The 18,119-nt window shown below is 43.9% G+C and overlaps 1 protein-coding gene across 16 annotated transcripts in view; it reads left to right on the top strand.

Annotated features, from left to right (window-relative positions):
• Positions 1–18,119, top strand: part of PTPRT (protein tyrosine phosphatase receptor type T) — a 1,080,869-nt gene that overhangs the window by 925,109 nt on the left and 137,641 nt on the right. For 11 of the 16 annotated variants that reach the window (XM_086702238.1, XM_086702233.1, XM_086702237.1 and 8 more), the window contains one exon: positions 17,494–17,642. In XM_086702238.1, the coding sequence (XP_086558364.1) occupies positions 17,494–17,642 (149 nt within the window). Of the gene's footprint in view, positions 1–17,486; positions 17,643–18,119 lie in introns of all 16 variants that reach the window. The other 5 variants (XM_086702229.1, XM_086702225.1, XM_086702224.1 and 2 more) reach the window with 1 other exon arrangement.

Here is an 18,119-nt window from a genome sequence, read left to right as displayed (position 1 = left end):
AGGGTGGACAAAATCATTTCAACACAAGAACACTTTGTAGACCAGTGGTCAGAAAAAAGGCTGGGGTTGTTAGAAGGTCTACACGTGGTTATTTCTAAAATAGGAGCTGGAGAGTGACAGGTCTGTCACTACCAAAACCTGCCTTAAAAGTGGAAAGGGTCTCAGAATGCAGAAGGGCCACTCTGTTGTGACCAGTCCCATTGTCACATTAGGAATGTCGCCTCCTTCCTGGCCACAGAGTTCAGAGTGTATGTTTGAGGAGGCAGCGAGGTAGGGAGAGTACCATAAGTCTCAACTCATAAAGACTGGAGAACTGATTTCCTTGGTCTCAAGGGTTGGCTAGACATTTTAAAGTTCACCAGGTTACTCTAATCTGAAACCATGGCTAAAAACCATCCAACTGAGAGACCTTGAGAATCCAGGGTCATGGAATATAATCATTTGGAAGATAAGCACGAGGGCTTGTTCTGGCCACTTAACCTAGAACCTCAGTTGGGAATTTGTTCCCACTGTATCATCAAATAGACACAGCTTTGGTTATGCTAATGGAAATCGAGTTTGGAAGGCAGAGTCCAAAGAAGACAGAGCCCTATTTGCCAACACTGTTTCCTTCCTTTAGATATTGAGGTAGACAATCCGTATGCTATTCACGAATGTGTAGACGCCATTTAACAAATGGCAAAAATGACCCAGACACATTTTAAAATATTATTTAATTTATCATAACAATCATTCCTCTTAGTGGTGTTGGTACCACTGTGAGGAGTAAAGACCCCTCAGCCATCATCTGTCTTCCTGGGAAATAGGTGTTCATGAGCCTTCTCTTCATCGGTGAAACCTCAAGGAGCCCAGTACTTCTGCTTGTGAAATCTGATTTTTATCAGAATAAACATTGTTTGAGCTTCTTTCTGGAGCAGTTTTTAATTCCAATGGCTTTGAACCACTGGGCAAAACATTCTAAAAGGGTGGGGATTGTTGGGTATATGGCAACCACACAGTTTTTGTTTTTGTTTTTGTTTTTAAGTAGAAGTATTAAAAGACCCAGTTTTTAGGGGGAGACTTGACTTTGTAACGAGTGAAAATGTGGTTTAATAAGGTTATAAACCAAATCGAGCCTTAAGATTAAAGAAGGCTTGTTTTGTTTTGAAAAATAGCTTAGCGACAATGAACGTTTTTAGAAATGAAGAAAAGCTAAGATAGTCTGCATTTTACTTTATTCTGCCTTCCCACATCATTTATGACTTGGACATCTGATGAAGAGAGAGCTTCTAGCGAAACCTCTAAATTCAGATACACTTAATAAGGGATCTCATTCTATTCTTTTGTGTTGTCTTTGCTTTCTACAGCAAAACTACTGTGAAGATGTGGGATGTAAGGTTTTTCCAGGATATCAGTGGCTAGCTCAAAGTGTATGCATCCACTATATTACTATGCAGGTGTAGTAATCTAAGCTGGGAGCAATTTGCTCAATAAATTATACTTTTATAATCTCATCTCTCATCTCTTAAGGGTATTAAACAGTGCTTTTGCCTTAGCTCTCAATGGTGAGGAAAACCATACTCAGTACCTAGAAGCAATGTTGTAAAGAGAAGAGCATGGACTGAACTGGTGTTTGAATCCTGCACTTGGCCACTTTCTTTCATTTTTTAAAAAATGTTTATTTATTTTTTAGAGAGAGAGCCAGGGAGGGGCAGAGAGTGAGAGGGAGTCATAGGATCCAGCGCAGGCTCTGTGCTGACAGCGGCCTGCCTGGTGTGGGGCTCAAACTCAGGAACTGAACTGTGATATTATGACCTGAGTTGAAGTCGGATGCTCAACTGACTGAGCCACCCGGGTGACCCTGGACTCTGCCCCTTTCTAAGCTAACCTGAGCCTGTGTTTCCTCATCTGTCAAAGGAGGACAGTGATACCAAAATTGGAGGGTTGTCTTGGGGATTTACCAAGGATTACATAAAATATACAACACATGTACAGCGTCTAATTTTGTATCTGGTACATGGTTGGTGCTTGGTACATTGCAGCTATTATTGTATTTTATGTTATATGTCTACTGGTGTTTTGCACTTTAGAAAGTACTTTTATACAGATCTCTCCTGTAACTTTCAAGGCACTCCAGTGAGGAAGTATCATTAAATGCCAGGAAATGAAGGCTCACCCAACTGAACAGGGTCACAGGCTACTTGAAGAAAGAAATCCATGGAACAGAGTTACCAGTGACCGGTACTGTGTTCTCATGATGGATTGAGAGGTGGTTCTGACAGGGATCGGGCAGCAGAACTGGGAGGAACTATGCCCTCTGAGATCAGATGGAGTATGCCATGAGCTAAGTCCAGTGTTGGTCACTGCCTGAAAGTATATAACCATTGTTCCAAATTATAATTGGAGAAAAGAAGAGAAAAACACCTGTTCCCACCCCCTTATTCCATTAAGTACGCTCACTGTCTAAATGGGACAAGACTCAAACAGGAAAAAAGTCATTCATCTTTTTCTAGCTGTAAGAAATTTTATAATCTGAATTGGAGGAATAAGGACAAAGATTAAAGGAAAGATAAGGTCGGGGGTGATTTTTGTTATTTCTTAAACGGGCTTTTTGAGTCCCACTTTTAATTTTTTAGAGCAAACTTTTGTTTCTTAACATGTTTTTGTTTATAATGTCTTACAAATAAAGTTGTGCTATGGAGAGGATTTTATTCAAATTCAGCTATGCCAGACATAGAAGAATAACATTATATAAAAATGTACCCAGGTGATTATGATATTTAGCATGACAACAGGTGTCTGGTTTCATTTTCTGGACAGTTAAGGTTTGAAAGCTTCCTCCCCCCCTTCTTTCTTTAAAAATAAGTATACGATGAGTTCGAGCCCCGCGTCGGGCTCTGGGCTGACGGCTCAGAGCCTGGAGCCTGCTTCCGATTCGGTGTCTCCCTCTCTCTCTGCCCCTCCCCCGTTCATGCTCTGTCTCTCTCTGTCTCAAAAATAAATAAAAAATAAAAATAAAAAAAAAATAAGTGTACGATGGCATTTTAGAATCAGATGTTGATACCTGAAAGAAATCTTGCTTGGTTTTGATTGGGCTTGTGTTGAATCTATAGATCAGTTTGGTGAAAATCAACATCGTAACAGTAGTGAGTCTTTTGGCCCAGGAATATGGGGTTGTCTCCCTGTCTGTATGGGTCTACTTTCATTTGTTTTATCATCCACGTGTTGTTCTCAGTATGCAGGATCCCTGCATCTTTTGGTGGATTTATACCTGAATGTTTCATTTTTCCATGCTATTTAAATGGCACCATTTTTTAAATTTCATATTCTAATTGTTCATATATGGAAATATAACTAACTCTCATATGTTAAAAATTATTGCACTTGGTAACACAAAAAACAAAGACAAAAAGATTTCAGTTGGATGAAATAGTAACTTGTTTCAAGCAAACAGGGCTATTGCGTGAAAGAGGGATTAGACAAGACAAATGGATAAGAAAGGACAAACGTGTGCGTGTGTGCACAGACACACTGCAACATTGCACAGCCATAAAAAAGGATGAGATCTTGCCATTTGCAACAACATGGGTAGACCTAGACAGTACTACGCTAAGTGAAGTAAGTCAGACTGAGAAAGATAAATACCATATGATTCCATCACATTTGGATTTTTAAAAAAAAAAAAAAAAAGAGGGGTGCCTGGGTGGCACAGTCGGTTAAGCATCCGACTTCAGCCAGGTCACGATCTCGCGGTCCGTGAGTTTGAGCCCCGCGTCGGGCTCTGGGCTGACGGCTCAGAGCCTGGAGCCTGTTTCCGATTCTGTGTCTCCCTCTCTCTCTGCCCCTCCCCCATTCATGCTCTGTCTCTCTCTGTCCCAAAAATAAACGTTGAAAAAAAAAAAAAAGACTAATAAACAAAAAGAAAAATCAGTCCTATAAATACAGAGAATAAACCGATGGCTACCAGAGAGAAGGGAGTGGAGGGAGGGACAAAATGAGTGGAGAGTGGGAGATATAGGCTTCCAGTTGTGGAATGAATAAGTCACGGGAATACAATAAAATAGAGATTATGGTCAATGATACTGTAATAGTGCCGTATGGTGACAGATGGTAGCTATACTTATGGTGAGCATAGTATATAATATACAGAGAAGTTGAATCACTGTGTTGTACACCTGAAACCAAAGTAACATTGTGTGTCAACTGTTCTCAAATTAAAAAAAAAAGTTGTATGGAAACCAATTTGACAATGAACTTCATATATTGAAAAAAAAAAAAAAAGAAAAGAAAAAAGGTTGATTAGGCTCACCCAGGCCAGGTACTTAGCAAAGTACCCACTACATACCCAAAATGTTAGTTCCATCCGTGTTGCCTTCTCACATTCTGTGTTGCTCTGAAAGCCAGGCTCTATTCCATGAGTGGAGGTTATGGCAGTTAGAATTATGTGATGGTTAAGATGTTAAGACTTGGTTTTAGGCAGACCTGGGTTTGGATCCTGGCTCTACCATGCACTAGCCGTGTGCTCTTGAGTATCTCTCTCACCCTCTCTGCTCTTCAGTTTCCTACACTATAAAGTGGGGATGATTGATCCAAGATAGGGTGCTGACTTTACCAGAGTACAGTTCCTGGCACCTAGCAAATGCTCAGTGAGCATTAGCTACTCTCATTGTTGCTTTGTTGTTGTTGTTGTTGCTGCTGTTGTTATGTTGCAAGGAGGAAGATGCTGGAGAAGCCTAAGTAAGAAAGGCCTTTCTAACAATGCTTGTCCAACAATAGACTAGGTTGAATGTGGGGTAGTGAGCCTCCCATCACAGAATAATGGACCACCGTTATCTAGGCTGTCCCAAGGGAAGTCAGGCTTCCCAGAGAGTTTCCCCTGTGTCAAAGTACTGATTCCCCCATGGCTTCAGAAGCAAGTGGCGGTGGTGGTGCCAGTCTCCCTGGTCACCTAAGACATTTGACCCACAGACACCAAGAGCCTGGAGGAGTAGACAGAAATGGCATCCACGAAAAAATGAACACAGACCAGACTTATCTTTCCATCAGCTGCAGTTTATGATTGCACATTAAATTCAATTGCTTTCCTTAGGAGTCTGGTGTTGAGACCCATCCTCTCCAGCCCAGTGCCATCCATTCTGGCTTTCCCCAGGAGTGCAGACAGACCAGCCGCCTTCCTCGTGTACGCTAATTAATTTATCTCATGCTTGTGATTTTACGGTGCTTAAGTGCTGGAGCATTTCTGTTTGTTCTTCTCCTTGCAAAGCACCTCACGTTACATAAAGACCATGAATCTCCATTGCAAACGCCGTCTGTCTTGGGCTAGGGAACAGCCCGCCGGCAGCCTGTTGTCTTGCTGGCTCTGCCTCTTACAGCCAAAGTAACACATCCATTAATTTATCCTTAATGACATTTTGACATTCCAATCAGTTCATCAGATGTGCCTTATGCAAGCCTTCTCCCGCACGGCCGGGCCAGGGTGCCAGGCCACTCTTGATGCATAATGCATGAAACCAGTGCAGTGCACGGTACCCTCTGACAGACACATCGCGTGCTTCTCACAGCCCTGGCTCCCCGAGTGATCCACACTGATGCCTTCAGCAATGTTTTCCTCTGTGCTTCCAGCTTGCTGTGCTTAGGGGAAGCGGGTCAGTTCAAAGAGAGATGTCCTGGCTCAGAAACATACATGCAACTGTGCTATCTGAGGAGAAGTGATAGCGTATCAAACCCCTGCCACACTCAAAGGATTAGAGAAGCTTTAGTTCCACCAGTTCAGGTGCAAGGAAGACCTATGACAAAACTTAACATCCTGAATTTCATTACCCTGCTGCTACTTAAAAATAATGATGGCAAAGACATTCTGATAACAATGGTATCAAAGAAGAAATGAAAATTATCCTTAATACCCTCCATATAACACGTCAGCATAGACACGCTTCCTCACAGTGGTAATCACAGGGTACACAGTTTCATTCTCTGGGTTTTTTTTTAACTTAATGTAAGCCAGTTAGCATTCTTCAATGTTGTTACATAGTTTTCATTTTTAATGGCACTCTATCATTTTAATAGCTGCATAATATTCCATCCGGGGGATGCACCATCATTTACTGAAGCAGTCCCCTATCGGTAGACATTTATGAGGCTGTGACTGATGGTTTGCAATTGAAGAGAAGCTGCAGAACAGGCTAACAGGGAGAACAGGACTCTGCAGGCTAAAGAATCGGGGCTCCATTCCCTCCCGGTCCCTTTACCTGTTTTATGAGTTTGGGATTAACCTCTGGGCCTCCGACTCCTCACCTATAAAACAAAAGAAATAATCACTCCCTTGTCATGCTGCTGTGAGGGTTACAAGTGTTTTCAAGGTATGGAGCACATGCTGGTATTTCCTACATATTACACTGTTATATTCACCTGTCTGTACCAGTGGTTGTAGATCAGGGGCAGTACTGCCCTCCCCAGCCTCCCTCCTGGGGACATTTGACAGTGCCTAAAGACATTTTTTATTTGTCACACCTGGGAACGAGAGGCATTCCTGGAAGGTGGTGGGTACAAGCCACGGAACCAGATAAACATACTGCCGTTCACAGGACAGCCCATGCGGCAAAGAATTCTCTGGCCCCACATGTCAATCGTGCTGAGATCAAGAACCCCTGCCATACACACAGCTGTTTTCCAATGTCCACGTAATACATGGATTTTTATTATTATTTCATTAGGATAAAGCCCCAAGAAAATGGAAATGCTTGAGTAAAGAGTATATTGTGCTCACAGGCAGTTCTAGGAGAAATGAGCTGGGGTTGGGGATGGGAATAAGGTTTGAAGTGACTGATGGAGAATAGACAGCAGGTAAGTAGTATGTGCTCCACAGTGGGGCCGGAGATGACATTCCATAGACCAGTTCTCCAAGTATAGTTCCAGCATCTCCTAGGAACTTGGAAATGCAGATTTTCAGATCCTACCTCAGATTCACCAAATCAGAAACTCTGAGAGTGGAGCCTAATCATCCCTGTTTTCAACACGCTGTCTAGGTGATTCTGGCGCACCCTCAGGTTTGAGAATCTCCATCGTGCACCATCCGTAGAGAAAGGCCCTCCTGTGGAATAATAAGAAGGACCTGTTCCAGTACAGACACTTGGTGCAGAAATAGATTAAAAGTGTCAGGTCTAAGTCATGGGGATGCTCAAATATGGGACAGAGCAACAATAAAGGAATTAAACGTGTTACTCATTCATTCATTCATTTAGTCAGTAAACATTTTTAAAGCTTTTACAACGTTGTGCCAAGTGCTGAACTAGGTGCTAGGGAAAAGTGAACTAATGGATGTTATGGAAGCCGTTATAATGAAGGATGGTGAGAACAGCAGGAAGATGACTAGGAGATGAAATGTAGGTAAAGTATGTCCCATCAGGGAGAGATCAGAAAAGGCCTCCTGGAAGACATAGTGCTCGAGACGGAACTTAAAGGGCTTGTGATCTGTTTATACGTTAATTCAGCAGGTGCTTGTGCCAGCAACTGCGTGAGGCCCTGGGGAGTGGGAAGCGCCCGAGGCCAGCATGGCCCCTGCTGGTGTGGTCACAGTCTAGCAGGGGAGATGACCCCGGGGGCTGGCCATCCAGCAGGCCATCGTGGTTTCTGGAGGGAGCCAAAGGCCTGTAGTAGGGTAGGGGGAGGGGGAGAAAGAGAGGGCCCTGGGTCAAGGTCTGAGGAGAGGTGTGGGCACAGGGATGTGGAGTACAAAAGGTGGTTCAGTGAACTAGGGAAGGAATAGCTGCAGAGCCTCAGGAAGGAGGAGAGATGGTTTAGAAGAGTTTAGTAAAGTCTGAAGGCTTTGTGGTCATCCATCCCTCCATCCATGTATAGGCTGGTTGGGTAGAACAGGCAGCCCAACCCAGGGCATCCAAGAGGGCATGGACAGGAGACATAGTTCAGCTCAGCCTCAGCTCAGAGGAGAACATCCCCATCTAGGGACCTGCCTCTCTGGGAAGAGGCTGCCTGGAGACATGACAAGTCCCTGTCACTGGAGTTGACAATCAGGACCTGCATGTCCACTTGTTGGGGGATGTTGCAAGGGACCTTCCAGTCATGGTGGGAGAATGTCTCGAGAGCCCCAAAGGCCATTCCAGCCCAGAGAATCCAAGACTCTGTAACCTGTAATGAGGGTCAGAACAGGACCGGGAGCAAAACATCTGCCCGAGAGTCTGGCTTGGTTTGTGGTTGTGTAAGCAAGGTATGGATGGAGTAGGGCAGGGTGCCGGGAGAAAAAGTAGTCATTTTGGTTCCCTGGAGTGTTCATCTCGGGGAGAAGATCAAACACAAAATTAAGGTAAAAATAAAGCAGGGGAAAAGCATGCGGACTGCCAGTGTGAAGAAGGGAGAGAAAAAGAACTGGCATTTGTGGAGTGTTTCTTACGTACCAAAGACCATGCCAGGAATGTACACTTACTATTTCTAATCATCGTAGTCACTCTGTGAACAAGGGCCTATCAAATACCATTTTACAGAGAAGGAAACTGAGTCTGATAGTCTCAGAGGCGGAGACGCAAGTAGGATTCAGCAGCTTGTTAGAATCAGGTTAGCCTGGAGCCACAGTCCATTTCCACAGAATCAACAGCAGAGGGCTGTTCGCTTTGCCCAGAGGTTCAGAGCTCAGTGGCCTGAAAGCACTTCGGGAACTCAGCACTGTCTCAGCCAAAGATTCTGTCCTCACTTTCCTATGAGGCAGTTACTCCCTTCTCGTTGTTTATTATTTAACAAACACTTAACACAGAGCTTATCTGGTAGGTGACACATCCTGTCGTAAGTTCATTAGTATTTGTAAGTTAGTAGCTATTGAAACAGTTGTCATAAGCATTCACTGTAAGTACCCCCTATTTTAAAGATAAGGAAACTGAGTTGTAAAGAAGCTAAACTGTCCAAGGCCACATAGCTAGTAAATACTGGAGCTGGGACTTGAACCAAGGCACTCTTGGCTCCAGAGCCCATGCTGTTCCCTCTGGATTCTGCTGCAGGGTCCAAGAGATAGTGTGGCCATGTGGGCAGTGGGAGGAGGGCCTAGCACCTGTCTTAGGCCTTCTTCTGCACTGGTTCCCCTGCCAGCCTGCTAGACGATGGTCAGACTAAATCTGACTCTGTCCTTTGTGAAAAGAGCATAATACATAGGAGAGCCCACCTGGGCAAGAAAGAGAGAGGGGCAGCCACAAGGAAGAGGGAAGCAGAGGCAGACAGGTAGAGTCATACACATGGAGAGCAAGACAGCAGAGAGATGGAGGTGACAGGCAGTGGCTGGGATCCTTCAGTCTTTCAAATTGTGGTGGCATCTGCTGTGGTTATTTCTATAACTTCGCCATTCCAGTGGAAACACATAGAAGCCCCAGGCTAGGGTGATGGGGGTGGAGGAGGAAGGACCCACCAGCTATGTTCTAGAATCGGTACCCAAAAGAAGTAATGGGCTGACCCAATGTGCATTGCCTGCAGGATGTGAGCAGATGTGAGTGTGAGCTTTCTGCCTGCACGTGTGTGCATATGTATGTGAGTGCGTTTTTGCCTGGAAAGGAAGGGACCCAGCTGAGAAAGCTTTGGGACAAGGGTGGATACATATAGGTCCTTGGCTAAGCATGACACAGCAAGGAATCTTAGAGAACATTCAGAAGCCTGACTGCCTGAGTTTGAATCCCAGCTCTGTCTCCTAAAGCCTGGGTGACTTTCCATGAATTTCTTCCACGCTCTCTGCCTCTCCCTCTCATCTGTGAAATGGGGATGTGTTTACCAATCTCCTACAGTATTTAGGAGAATTAAAGGAGCTAACACATTGTGTTTGTAGTAGCCTTAATAGTGCCTAGCATGGAATAAGTGCTGTTTACATGTTTATTAAATAAATGAAATGGATTTGGGATTTAGTATTTCATGGATCTTGTATTCATTTCCTAGGGCTCCATAACAAAATACCACCAACTGGATGGCTGGGGGGAAAAAAAAGAAAACAAACGGACTTAGTCTCTCAGAGTTCCAAAGGGTAGAAGTCTGAAATCCATATGTCACAGGGTCATTCTCCCTCTGGAACTCTGGGTAGAATCCTTCCTTGCTTCTTCCAAGTTTCTGGTGGCTGCTGGCAATCCTTGGCTTCTAGTTGCCTCACTCCATTCTCTGCCTCTGTCATCACATGCCTTCTCCATGTGTGTCTCCATCCAAATTTCCCTTTTCTTATAAGGATACCAGACCAGTTGGAGTAGAGCCCACTCTGATGACTTCATCTTAACTTGATTACGTCTTTAAAGACCTCATTTCCAAGTAAGGTCATTCACAGGTATCAAAGGTTAGGACTTTAACATATATTTTAGGGGGACACCCTGCAACCAGTAACAGTCATTTAAATAGCATCTGTTACTGCCTTGGTTCTAAGATGCCAACTACCCCCTGTAGAGAAATCAATACCCAGTAAGGGGAAAGGGCATGTCTCTGGTAACAGGAAGATATTTGGACCCCTGAGGCTGGCAGCCAAGTCACCTACCTCCTGCTCCTCCACTTCCACAGGTGAAGGATGATAGGGACTCCTCACTGATTCAGACCAGCTAAGGAGTGGGTTCTCAAACATCCGGTCTTTAAACTTCAGCATGCTTTAGAACTGCCCGCAGAGATTATTAATCATCCAGAGTTTCTGAGTCAGTAGGTCAGGGGTGGGGCCAGGGAAATTGCATTTCTAATATGTTCCCAGGTGAAGCTGATGCTGCTGGTCCAGAGACAACCCTGTTCTACATCAGTGGTGCTCAAGCTCGGTGGCACGTTTATAATCACCTGGAGAGCTTCTGAAAACCCACACGCCCAGGCTGCACCCCAGACCAATTAAACTAGAATCTCACCAATAATTTTTGAAGGTCCCCAAACGATTCGTGCAGCCAAGGTCGAGCAGCACTGCTCTAGAATACATCAAAGAACATTTTTAGAGAAAAGGCATTCTTCAGAGCATCTGCTCTAAAGGATTCATGTTTCATAAATAATGAGGCCATTTAAATTAACATGGCTACTCCTTATATTTAAAAGATTACCAGAGAACATGTATTGAGTGCTTACTGTGTACGATTCTCTGGGAAAAATGCTTTGCTAGCCACATACCATTTAATTTTGCAGCCACTTTCTGGGAAAGTACTACTGTTACCTACTTTTCAGACTGGAGGAAACTGACATGCTGACGGATGAGTACTTGTAAGAGCTCACACAGCTAGTCTGAGATGGCGCCAGGTTTTGATGCCAGGCTGTCTGGCACCAAAGCCAGTGTGTTAACTGCTTTGCCATTCTGCCTCCTGATGTAAGAGAAAGAGGTGTGTTCTCCTTTGAATTCTGCACATACCCATATCCTCATTTATACTACCAACTCTAATGTGGTAAAGCCCAGCCTCTGCCTCAGTTACAGTAGTTCTGAATTAGTGAGGTTTGGATTAATGAGGTTTTGCTGCATTCATAAGGGACTAAAATCATATGTGCCATGGACTGAATTTGCACTTCTAATTTCATTCTGAAAAGAGAGGTGGAGGAATGTTGGAACAGGTGCACTGGCAGGTAGAAAGCAGGGTTTGGGTCCTGTGGCTTCTGCCGTTGTGCTGTGTGCCTTGGCTAAGCCCCTCCCCTGTCCAGGCCTGCTTTTTCTTGAAAAAACTGAGAGGCTGGTACCGTTCCCTTACAGTTCTGATGCATCACTTTAATTAGAGATCTGATCATGTCAGCACAGAAGCATCCTGGCTTCAAAGGGTACAGTGCCGCCTTTTAATAGGAGTAGAGTCTCAGCTCTGTATTTTCTTTGTCCACCTCCTATGGGCTGAGGATTTCTCTCTGGCTCCAGTGTTCTATCTAATCTTTGTGGCTTCCCAGGAAACTGTCTAGAGATACCAACAGAGGATGAGCCCTATGTGGAAAAGAAAGAGTGCCTTATCCATGCCTCCCCAGGAGCATGGGCATAGCTCTTCACATTTAGGGAAAAATCCTAGGTGGAGGCCCCAACACTCTCCCCCCATTGGCTGGAGCCTCCTGTTCCCAGCCCAGAAAAGATTCAAGGGTTTTTCAGGATCCAGATGGTCAATTCCCTACCACCTCTATTCCAAGTGGCTTTTCAGTCTCTACTGGAACTTTGCCAATGAGGGGCTATGCGTTACTACCAAAAGCCCAAACAGGGCAAGGGTCATGCCTGGCTTTTTACATCATGATCTCTTTCTAACAGCCACTGGCACAAAGTAAGGGCTTATTAAATATTTTTCCAACAAATTAATGTGCAAAGAGGAAGAAACTACTAACTTTGGGAAGGAGACGAGTAGGGGACATTTGAGTCGGGACTTAAAAGGTATAGAGAAGGTTACCAAAGAATTAAAAATGGGAAGGACAGTCAGGCATTAGGTGCTTCCAAAAGAGACCCAAGCAATTGTACTTTGTTCTTTCTTCCTTGTTTCAAGCCAACCTGGTTCTAATTCTGCCCCTGGGGCCACAACAGAGCCAGACAGTCAGATGTGTGAAGAGGGCATTCCTGAATATTCCTTCTCCTTGAAAAATAATCCCCATTGTTTCAGACATTTCTTCTCTCAGAGCATGATTTCAGAACCCTTCACAGCCCCGCATTCCTCTCCCTTGAGTCATTCCACCTGCCACTATCCCTTATAAAGAGTGGTGCTCAGAATAAATCATAGGACTCACGGTCCATCATGGGCACATCCCCTGCCACCTACCCTCACTCAGCTAACAAGCAAAGGTCAGAAAGACCTCAGAATGATCTGTTAGAAGAAAGAATGCCAAGAGCTATGGTCACATCACATTGTCCCCGCCTGTCAGAAACAGTAAACTTCGGATTGCTATGTCTTAAAATGTTCTTCGGCTCTAGAAATGTCCCTGCAGAGGAATAGATAGGCTTATGAGTGCTCTCTTTTTACCAGCTTCTGGTACCCCCTACTGGTGAAATTGTGTGACCCAGTTGGCAAGAATCTCAGAACAACTAGAGAAAAAAATTCCAAGTTTCATAAGTCACAAGTACTTGAATCTTGAAGGATCTGAAGATTCCATAAGTTATGTGACTCTCCCATGTATCATGTAACTATTTTATGTGATTAAAAAAAACATTTTATAGCTATGGCTATACTGTGGGCTTTGAGGGAAAAAAAAAATCTGATTTCTGTGAGCATTCCATTAATTCTGCAAACATCCCAAGAATTCTGTGACAACTACCGGAAGAAAATGCTAAGTTGTCAGCCAGAAATATTCATAAGTAGAAATATTTCAGGTCACAAACTAATTTTGTGCACGTTTTTCTTCCTCTTTCCTTGTATGTATCTTTTTTTAAAGTGGTTATAATTTGCAGTCGGAGTAGGATGGCAATCTCTTCTGCACTTCAAATTGTAGACTTTTAAATATAAATTTGTACAACAAATTTATTGAGCACTGGCTGTGTGCCAGACACTCAGCAAGAAATCAGAGTAGGTGCGAGAAGTCAAAAACCCTTCACCCAAGAGGCTCTTGCCCTAGTGGGTGGGAGAGTTGGATCCCTGCAGTTCAACTAAACAGGTGCTTAGCTGGCATGGCAATGAGGTCTTCCTTGATCTGAGAAGGTTCAGACCAACCATTGGTGTTTCTTAGCTCCATGCATTTCTTCTCCCTGGCTTTCATCACTTTCGTGATTTTATAGCTGTGTCTGTATTTATCTGTTTAGCACCTGTCTTTGCCGTTAGTCTCCGTGCTCTGTGAAGGTCAGGGTCATGTCTGGCTTTTGTCACTGTGATCTTACCTCTAGCAGAAGCCGGTACATGTAGGTGCTCAATAAATATTTGTTCAGTGAATGAGTCAACCAAGAAGAGAAAATCACAAATCTATGTAGAGGAGCAAGAGAAACCTTCAAGGAGATGTGACATTTGAATGACACTGAGCCTCGAAGGATGGAGAGGAGGGGCCAGTGGAGAAGAATGGGGACATATTAAGGAATGTATAGTATTGAGGAATGGTTGGGGGATGAAGATGAGGTGGCTGGTGTTCCCTAAGAGAAGGTGTGTATGGAAGATAAGGCTGAGTTGAAGCCTAGAGCCATAGCCTACGGGTCTTTCATGCCCTACTCATAGGCTTGGATTTCCCCCCTTCTCTTAAGGAAAAACAGGGAGGGGGGGTCTGAGTTAACTCGATGGCTATAGGAATAAAATGATTTTTCCTGTTTTACCAAGATGGTTTTTTAATTCTTAAATTTTGAATTCTGATAGAATATAGATCCCAAAACTGTAGTTTTATGTTTTCTTTCTTTCCACATCCCTTCCTTCTATTTCTACTTCGTAGCTGTGTTTTCCAGCTGCTAAAACACCTGTCTGTACATTTTTAAATTATTATATAGCATCATCAGCGTGAACACATAGTGTCAACCATGGGCTGAATACTAAGGATGCCATACTCCTTAGTTTTTACAACTCAGTTGGTTGTTGAGTTTTTAAATATCTATGTTTCAGAGAAGTTCAATTTTTCATTTTTCATCCAGGTTTTCAGAGCTACCCAAACATTTCTATAAAAGGCCATTTTTCACAGATGCAGCAAGGCCTTTTTTTATTATTATTATTCCTTTGGAAATGAATGACTTGTGCCCAAGACAACTCTCTCCATATTATTTTACCCCTAATGGAATGGGATTGGTTGGGAGTTATGCCCCTACGGAAATATCAAAGCCTCTTGTACACACTCACTTATAGTTTTAAAGTTAACTTTCTTATTGGATTTCCTTTTATTTCCTGCCAGGGCAATGTGAGCAGAGCTTGGATAGAGGCAAAGGATCTGCTGTATATCTTTTCAAATTTATGATTAAGAAGGTCACATATACATTTTTAAACACACTCCTTTTTGATAATAAATGAAGAATAAAATTTCAAAATGTCATCAGCAGTAGACCCACTCATTTTTCCTTCGTTGGCACTCCCCCTGGCCCCTGTCTGACTGCCAACACTGATCCAGTACTTCCTTTCTGGTTGTTTTTCTGTCTACCAGGAATAGTTTGACTCCTGGAACAGAATGCCTGTGGCTAGAGCATTATATACAAAAGACGCATTCCTATTCCCAAGAACCCCTCTTTTCTCAAGCCAGTGGGGGGAAAAACGGAAAAGAAAGGAAAAAAGGGAGGGAGGGAGAGAAGAAAGAAAGGAAGGAAAGAGGGAAAGAAAGGAAGGAAAATAAGGAAAGGAAAGGAGGGAAGGAAGGGAGGGAATGAAAGGGAAGGGAAGGAGAGGAGAAGGAGGGGAGGGAAGGAGGAAAGATGGGAGGGAAGGAAGGGAGGGAGGGAGGGAGGGAAAGAGAGAAGGAGGGAGGGAGGGTACTTGGGTTCCATTTTAGGCTGCATTTGTCTTCAAATTGTGGCCGAAATGGGGGAGATAAAATTCTCTTCTTGGCGGGGGTTTCCTGGATCCAGATTCCTTTGCCTGGTTCTCCACTGAGCTCTCTGCTTCCAGAGCTAGCACTACCTGGACTCCATGCCTCTGGCTTCCAGTTGGGTTGAGCAAATGAGACCCACTGTTCATTGGTCAGGGGGAGAGAAGAGGATGTAGCCAGGGTGTTGATGCCTCTTGTTCCTGCCATGTGAGGATCAACTGAGTTCCTCGAGAGAAGGCTGCTGCTTCTGAGCCGGTGGTCTTATCTTCACAACTCTCTCCTTCAGGGTGCCAGTGACTGCTTCCTCTGCTTGTCCCTCTGGACACGTGGGTGACCAACAACTCACCTGTCACTATAGTGGACCTTAGGTTCCCCTTCACCCTTCTTACTTTTGTCAGTAGTCCTTTTGGAAATAAAGTCTCCCCAAATCATTCTCACTTGAGAATGCCATCTGTCATTCTTCCGTGCAGTCCACATCTAGATCCAGGGATCCATGGGAAGGGTGTTACTCCCCATACTATCAAACTAGAATTCATCCTAGATGAACTCCCCTAAAATACTTCTGTGTCTAGGTTTTATCTTTTCATTTCATACCTCCTCTGATAGGGAGATCATTCCTCTTGAAACTGCATATTTCATGACCAGGCAGGCTCAATTTTGGAAAAATTTTTCCTGAATTTGACTCCTCTGGGAGATCTGTTGTTTCCATGTTGATATAGGAGTGATTAAGATTGAAGTTGAAACCAAGTCCTATGGAAAATGGAGCAAGAGACCTGGGATAATTTACCCCCAAGATATTTAATGTGTCCATCACCTTCCGTATCACAGGAACATAATAGCTATATTTAGAATTGGAAATGTGGGGAAATCTCAGAGGGACTGCTTTGGTTTTTTAGAAATGTTTGAAAAACTGTCATATGCAAGAGGGGTTAGTAATATTTTTGTACTTCTAATGATCTAAGAACAACCGGTTAAAATTTAAGAGAAGTAGGTTTCAAATCCATATGAAGGACTTTATAAACCTTCAGCTGCCTGGGGAGGCGTCCAAATCTCTACCACTTGATATCCAGAGATTTCACAGTGGGTCTCTTGAAGGGGGATTTGGACATTAGAATGTGGTTGGACCAGCTGGGATGATATAAAAACAAGGATGCAGCTGTCACGTGTTGAATGTTCACTGTGTACCAGGTGCTGTATTCCATGTGTTTCACATATGATCTCAGTTAATCATCACAGGCCTAGGAGCTTGGTCCCATTGTTGACTACTGTACCCAGAGGACGAGTTCAGAACTTAAAGAGGTTAAAGAACTGGCCCTGGGTCATGCAGCTGGCAGGTGGCGGAGATAGTATATGAACCCAGGTCTTCCTGATGCCAAAACCAATGGTTTTAACATCCAGTAGATGGTGTCATAATGACCTGGGGAACTAGGTGGCCATGCACAGGCCTAACCCTGCCCTACCTCCATGAGCTGGGGCCTCTGCGTGCTTTTATCAGCTCTCAAAATGATTCTAATTTCCATCACAGTTTGGAAATCACTGATTTAAACTAGTATTATTATAAATGCCCATCTGGTTCTGAAGGTCTTTCATTCCTATGAATGATCGTCAGGCATCAAGTTCAGCTTTAAATTTCTCCTTTCGAGCTACAGGACTAACTAACCCTCACCCTCACCCTCACCCTTCACCAACCACAAGTCTCTACTTCAGTTGTCCATTGTTTGGCGTGTTATTTTATTAGCTTAGTCCCTGAGAAAGGTCAGACTCCATTTTGAATCTCATTCAGAGCCATGAGAACAGAAAGGGCCACTCAGCTTCTTCCCCACTTCGAAAGAAGAGCAAGGAAGCATCATGTAAGTCTCATTGATTTCTGATTTTAAGCTCAAGTAAAGAACATACCTGTTGTTGGAGATGATCCAGAATAAGCCTCATATTTCCAAGTAAATGAAAGCCATTGATGGTTTCAGGAGGATTTAGGCTTATTCCACCTTGACATTGGAGGACCCATCTTGACTCTCTCTGTTCCTGGAGAATGAACCAGGTTTGGGGGTTGAGGATGATGGGTAGGGCGGAAGAACAATCTGATCTTTCCAATGCTTTAATGCAGCTGGAACCATCTGACTGTGATTTTTTCCCCTTGCACATGTCCCAAAGGAAGCTGGCCAAGAAGCAGAAGGAGACACAGAGTGGAGCCCAGAGGGAGATGGGGCCTGTGGCCTCAGCCGACAAACCCACCACCAAGCTCAGCACCAGTCACAACGATGAAGGCTTCTCCTCTAGCTCTCAGGATGTTAATGGATTCAGTAAGTTGACCCAGCTAAGGGGAAGGGAACATCCATGGTTCAGCTTGACCCTGGTACCTCTGCTGTGGACCCCTCACAGTTGTCAGATGCTGTAGGGTATGGGTTCGGGATGCTTCCTTGGATGTTCCAAGGATGAATGTTCTCCCTGGCAAGGACTTGGGGCAGCCCATCTTGAGGGAAAAGGAGGATTTAAGAATATTCCCCCAAAGCAAATGGAAATGGGGCAAGCCATCTTAACTTCTTGTGGAAATAAATAGATACAGGTTAAAACTAATAGTAGTAGTTTAAAAAAAAAAAGAGGACATAGTTATGCCCATAAGGAGAAAAACATGCCGCATTGAAATGAGTGTCTTACAGTTTTGAAAACGGTGTTTCCTATAAACCATGTTAGGTAGGTGTGCCACTAATTGCCATCTCTGTTTTGAGTGCTTAGGAAACTGAGGCTCAGAAAAGCAACTTCTGCAGTGTCCCAAGGCT

Source organism: Puma concolor, chromosome A3 (assembly GCF_028749965.1).
Source record: "Puma concolor isolate L17-30 chromosome A3, mPumCon1.1.hap2, whole genome shotgun sequence".
In the NCBI taxonomy this organism is placed as follows: domain Eukaryota; kingdom Metazoa; phylum Chordata; class Mammalia; order Carnivora; family Felidae; genus Puma; species Puma concolor.
The sequence above is the reverse complement of the archived record's forward strand: the minus strand, read 5'-3'. Positions and strand labels throughout refer to the sequence as shown.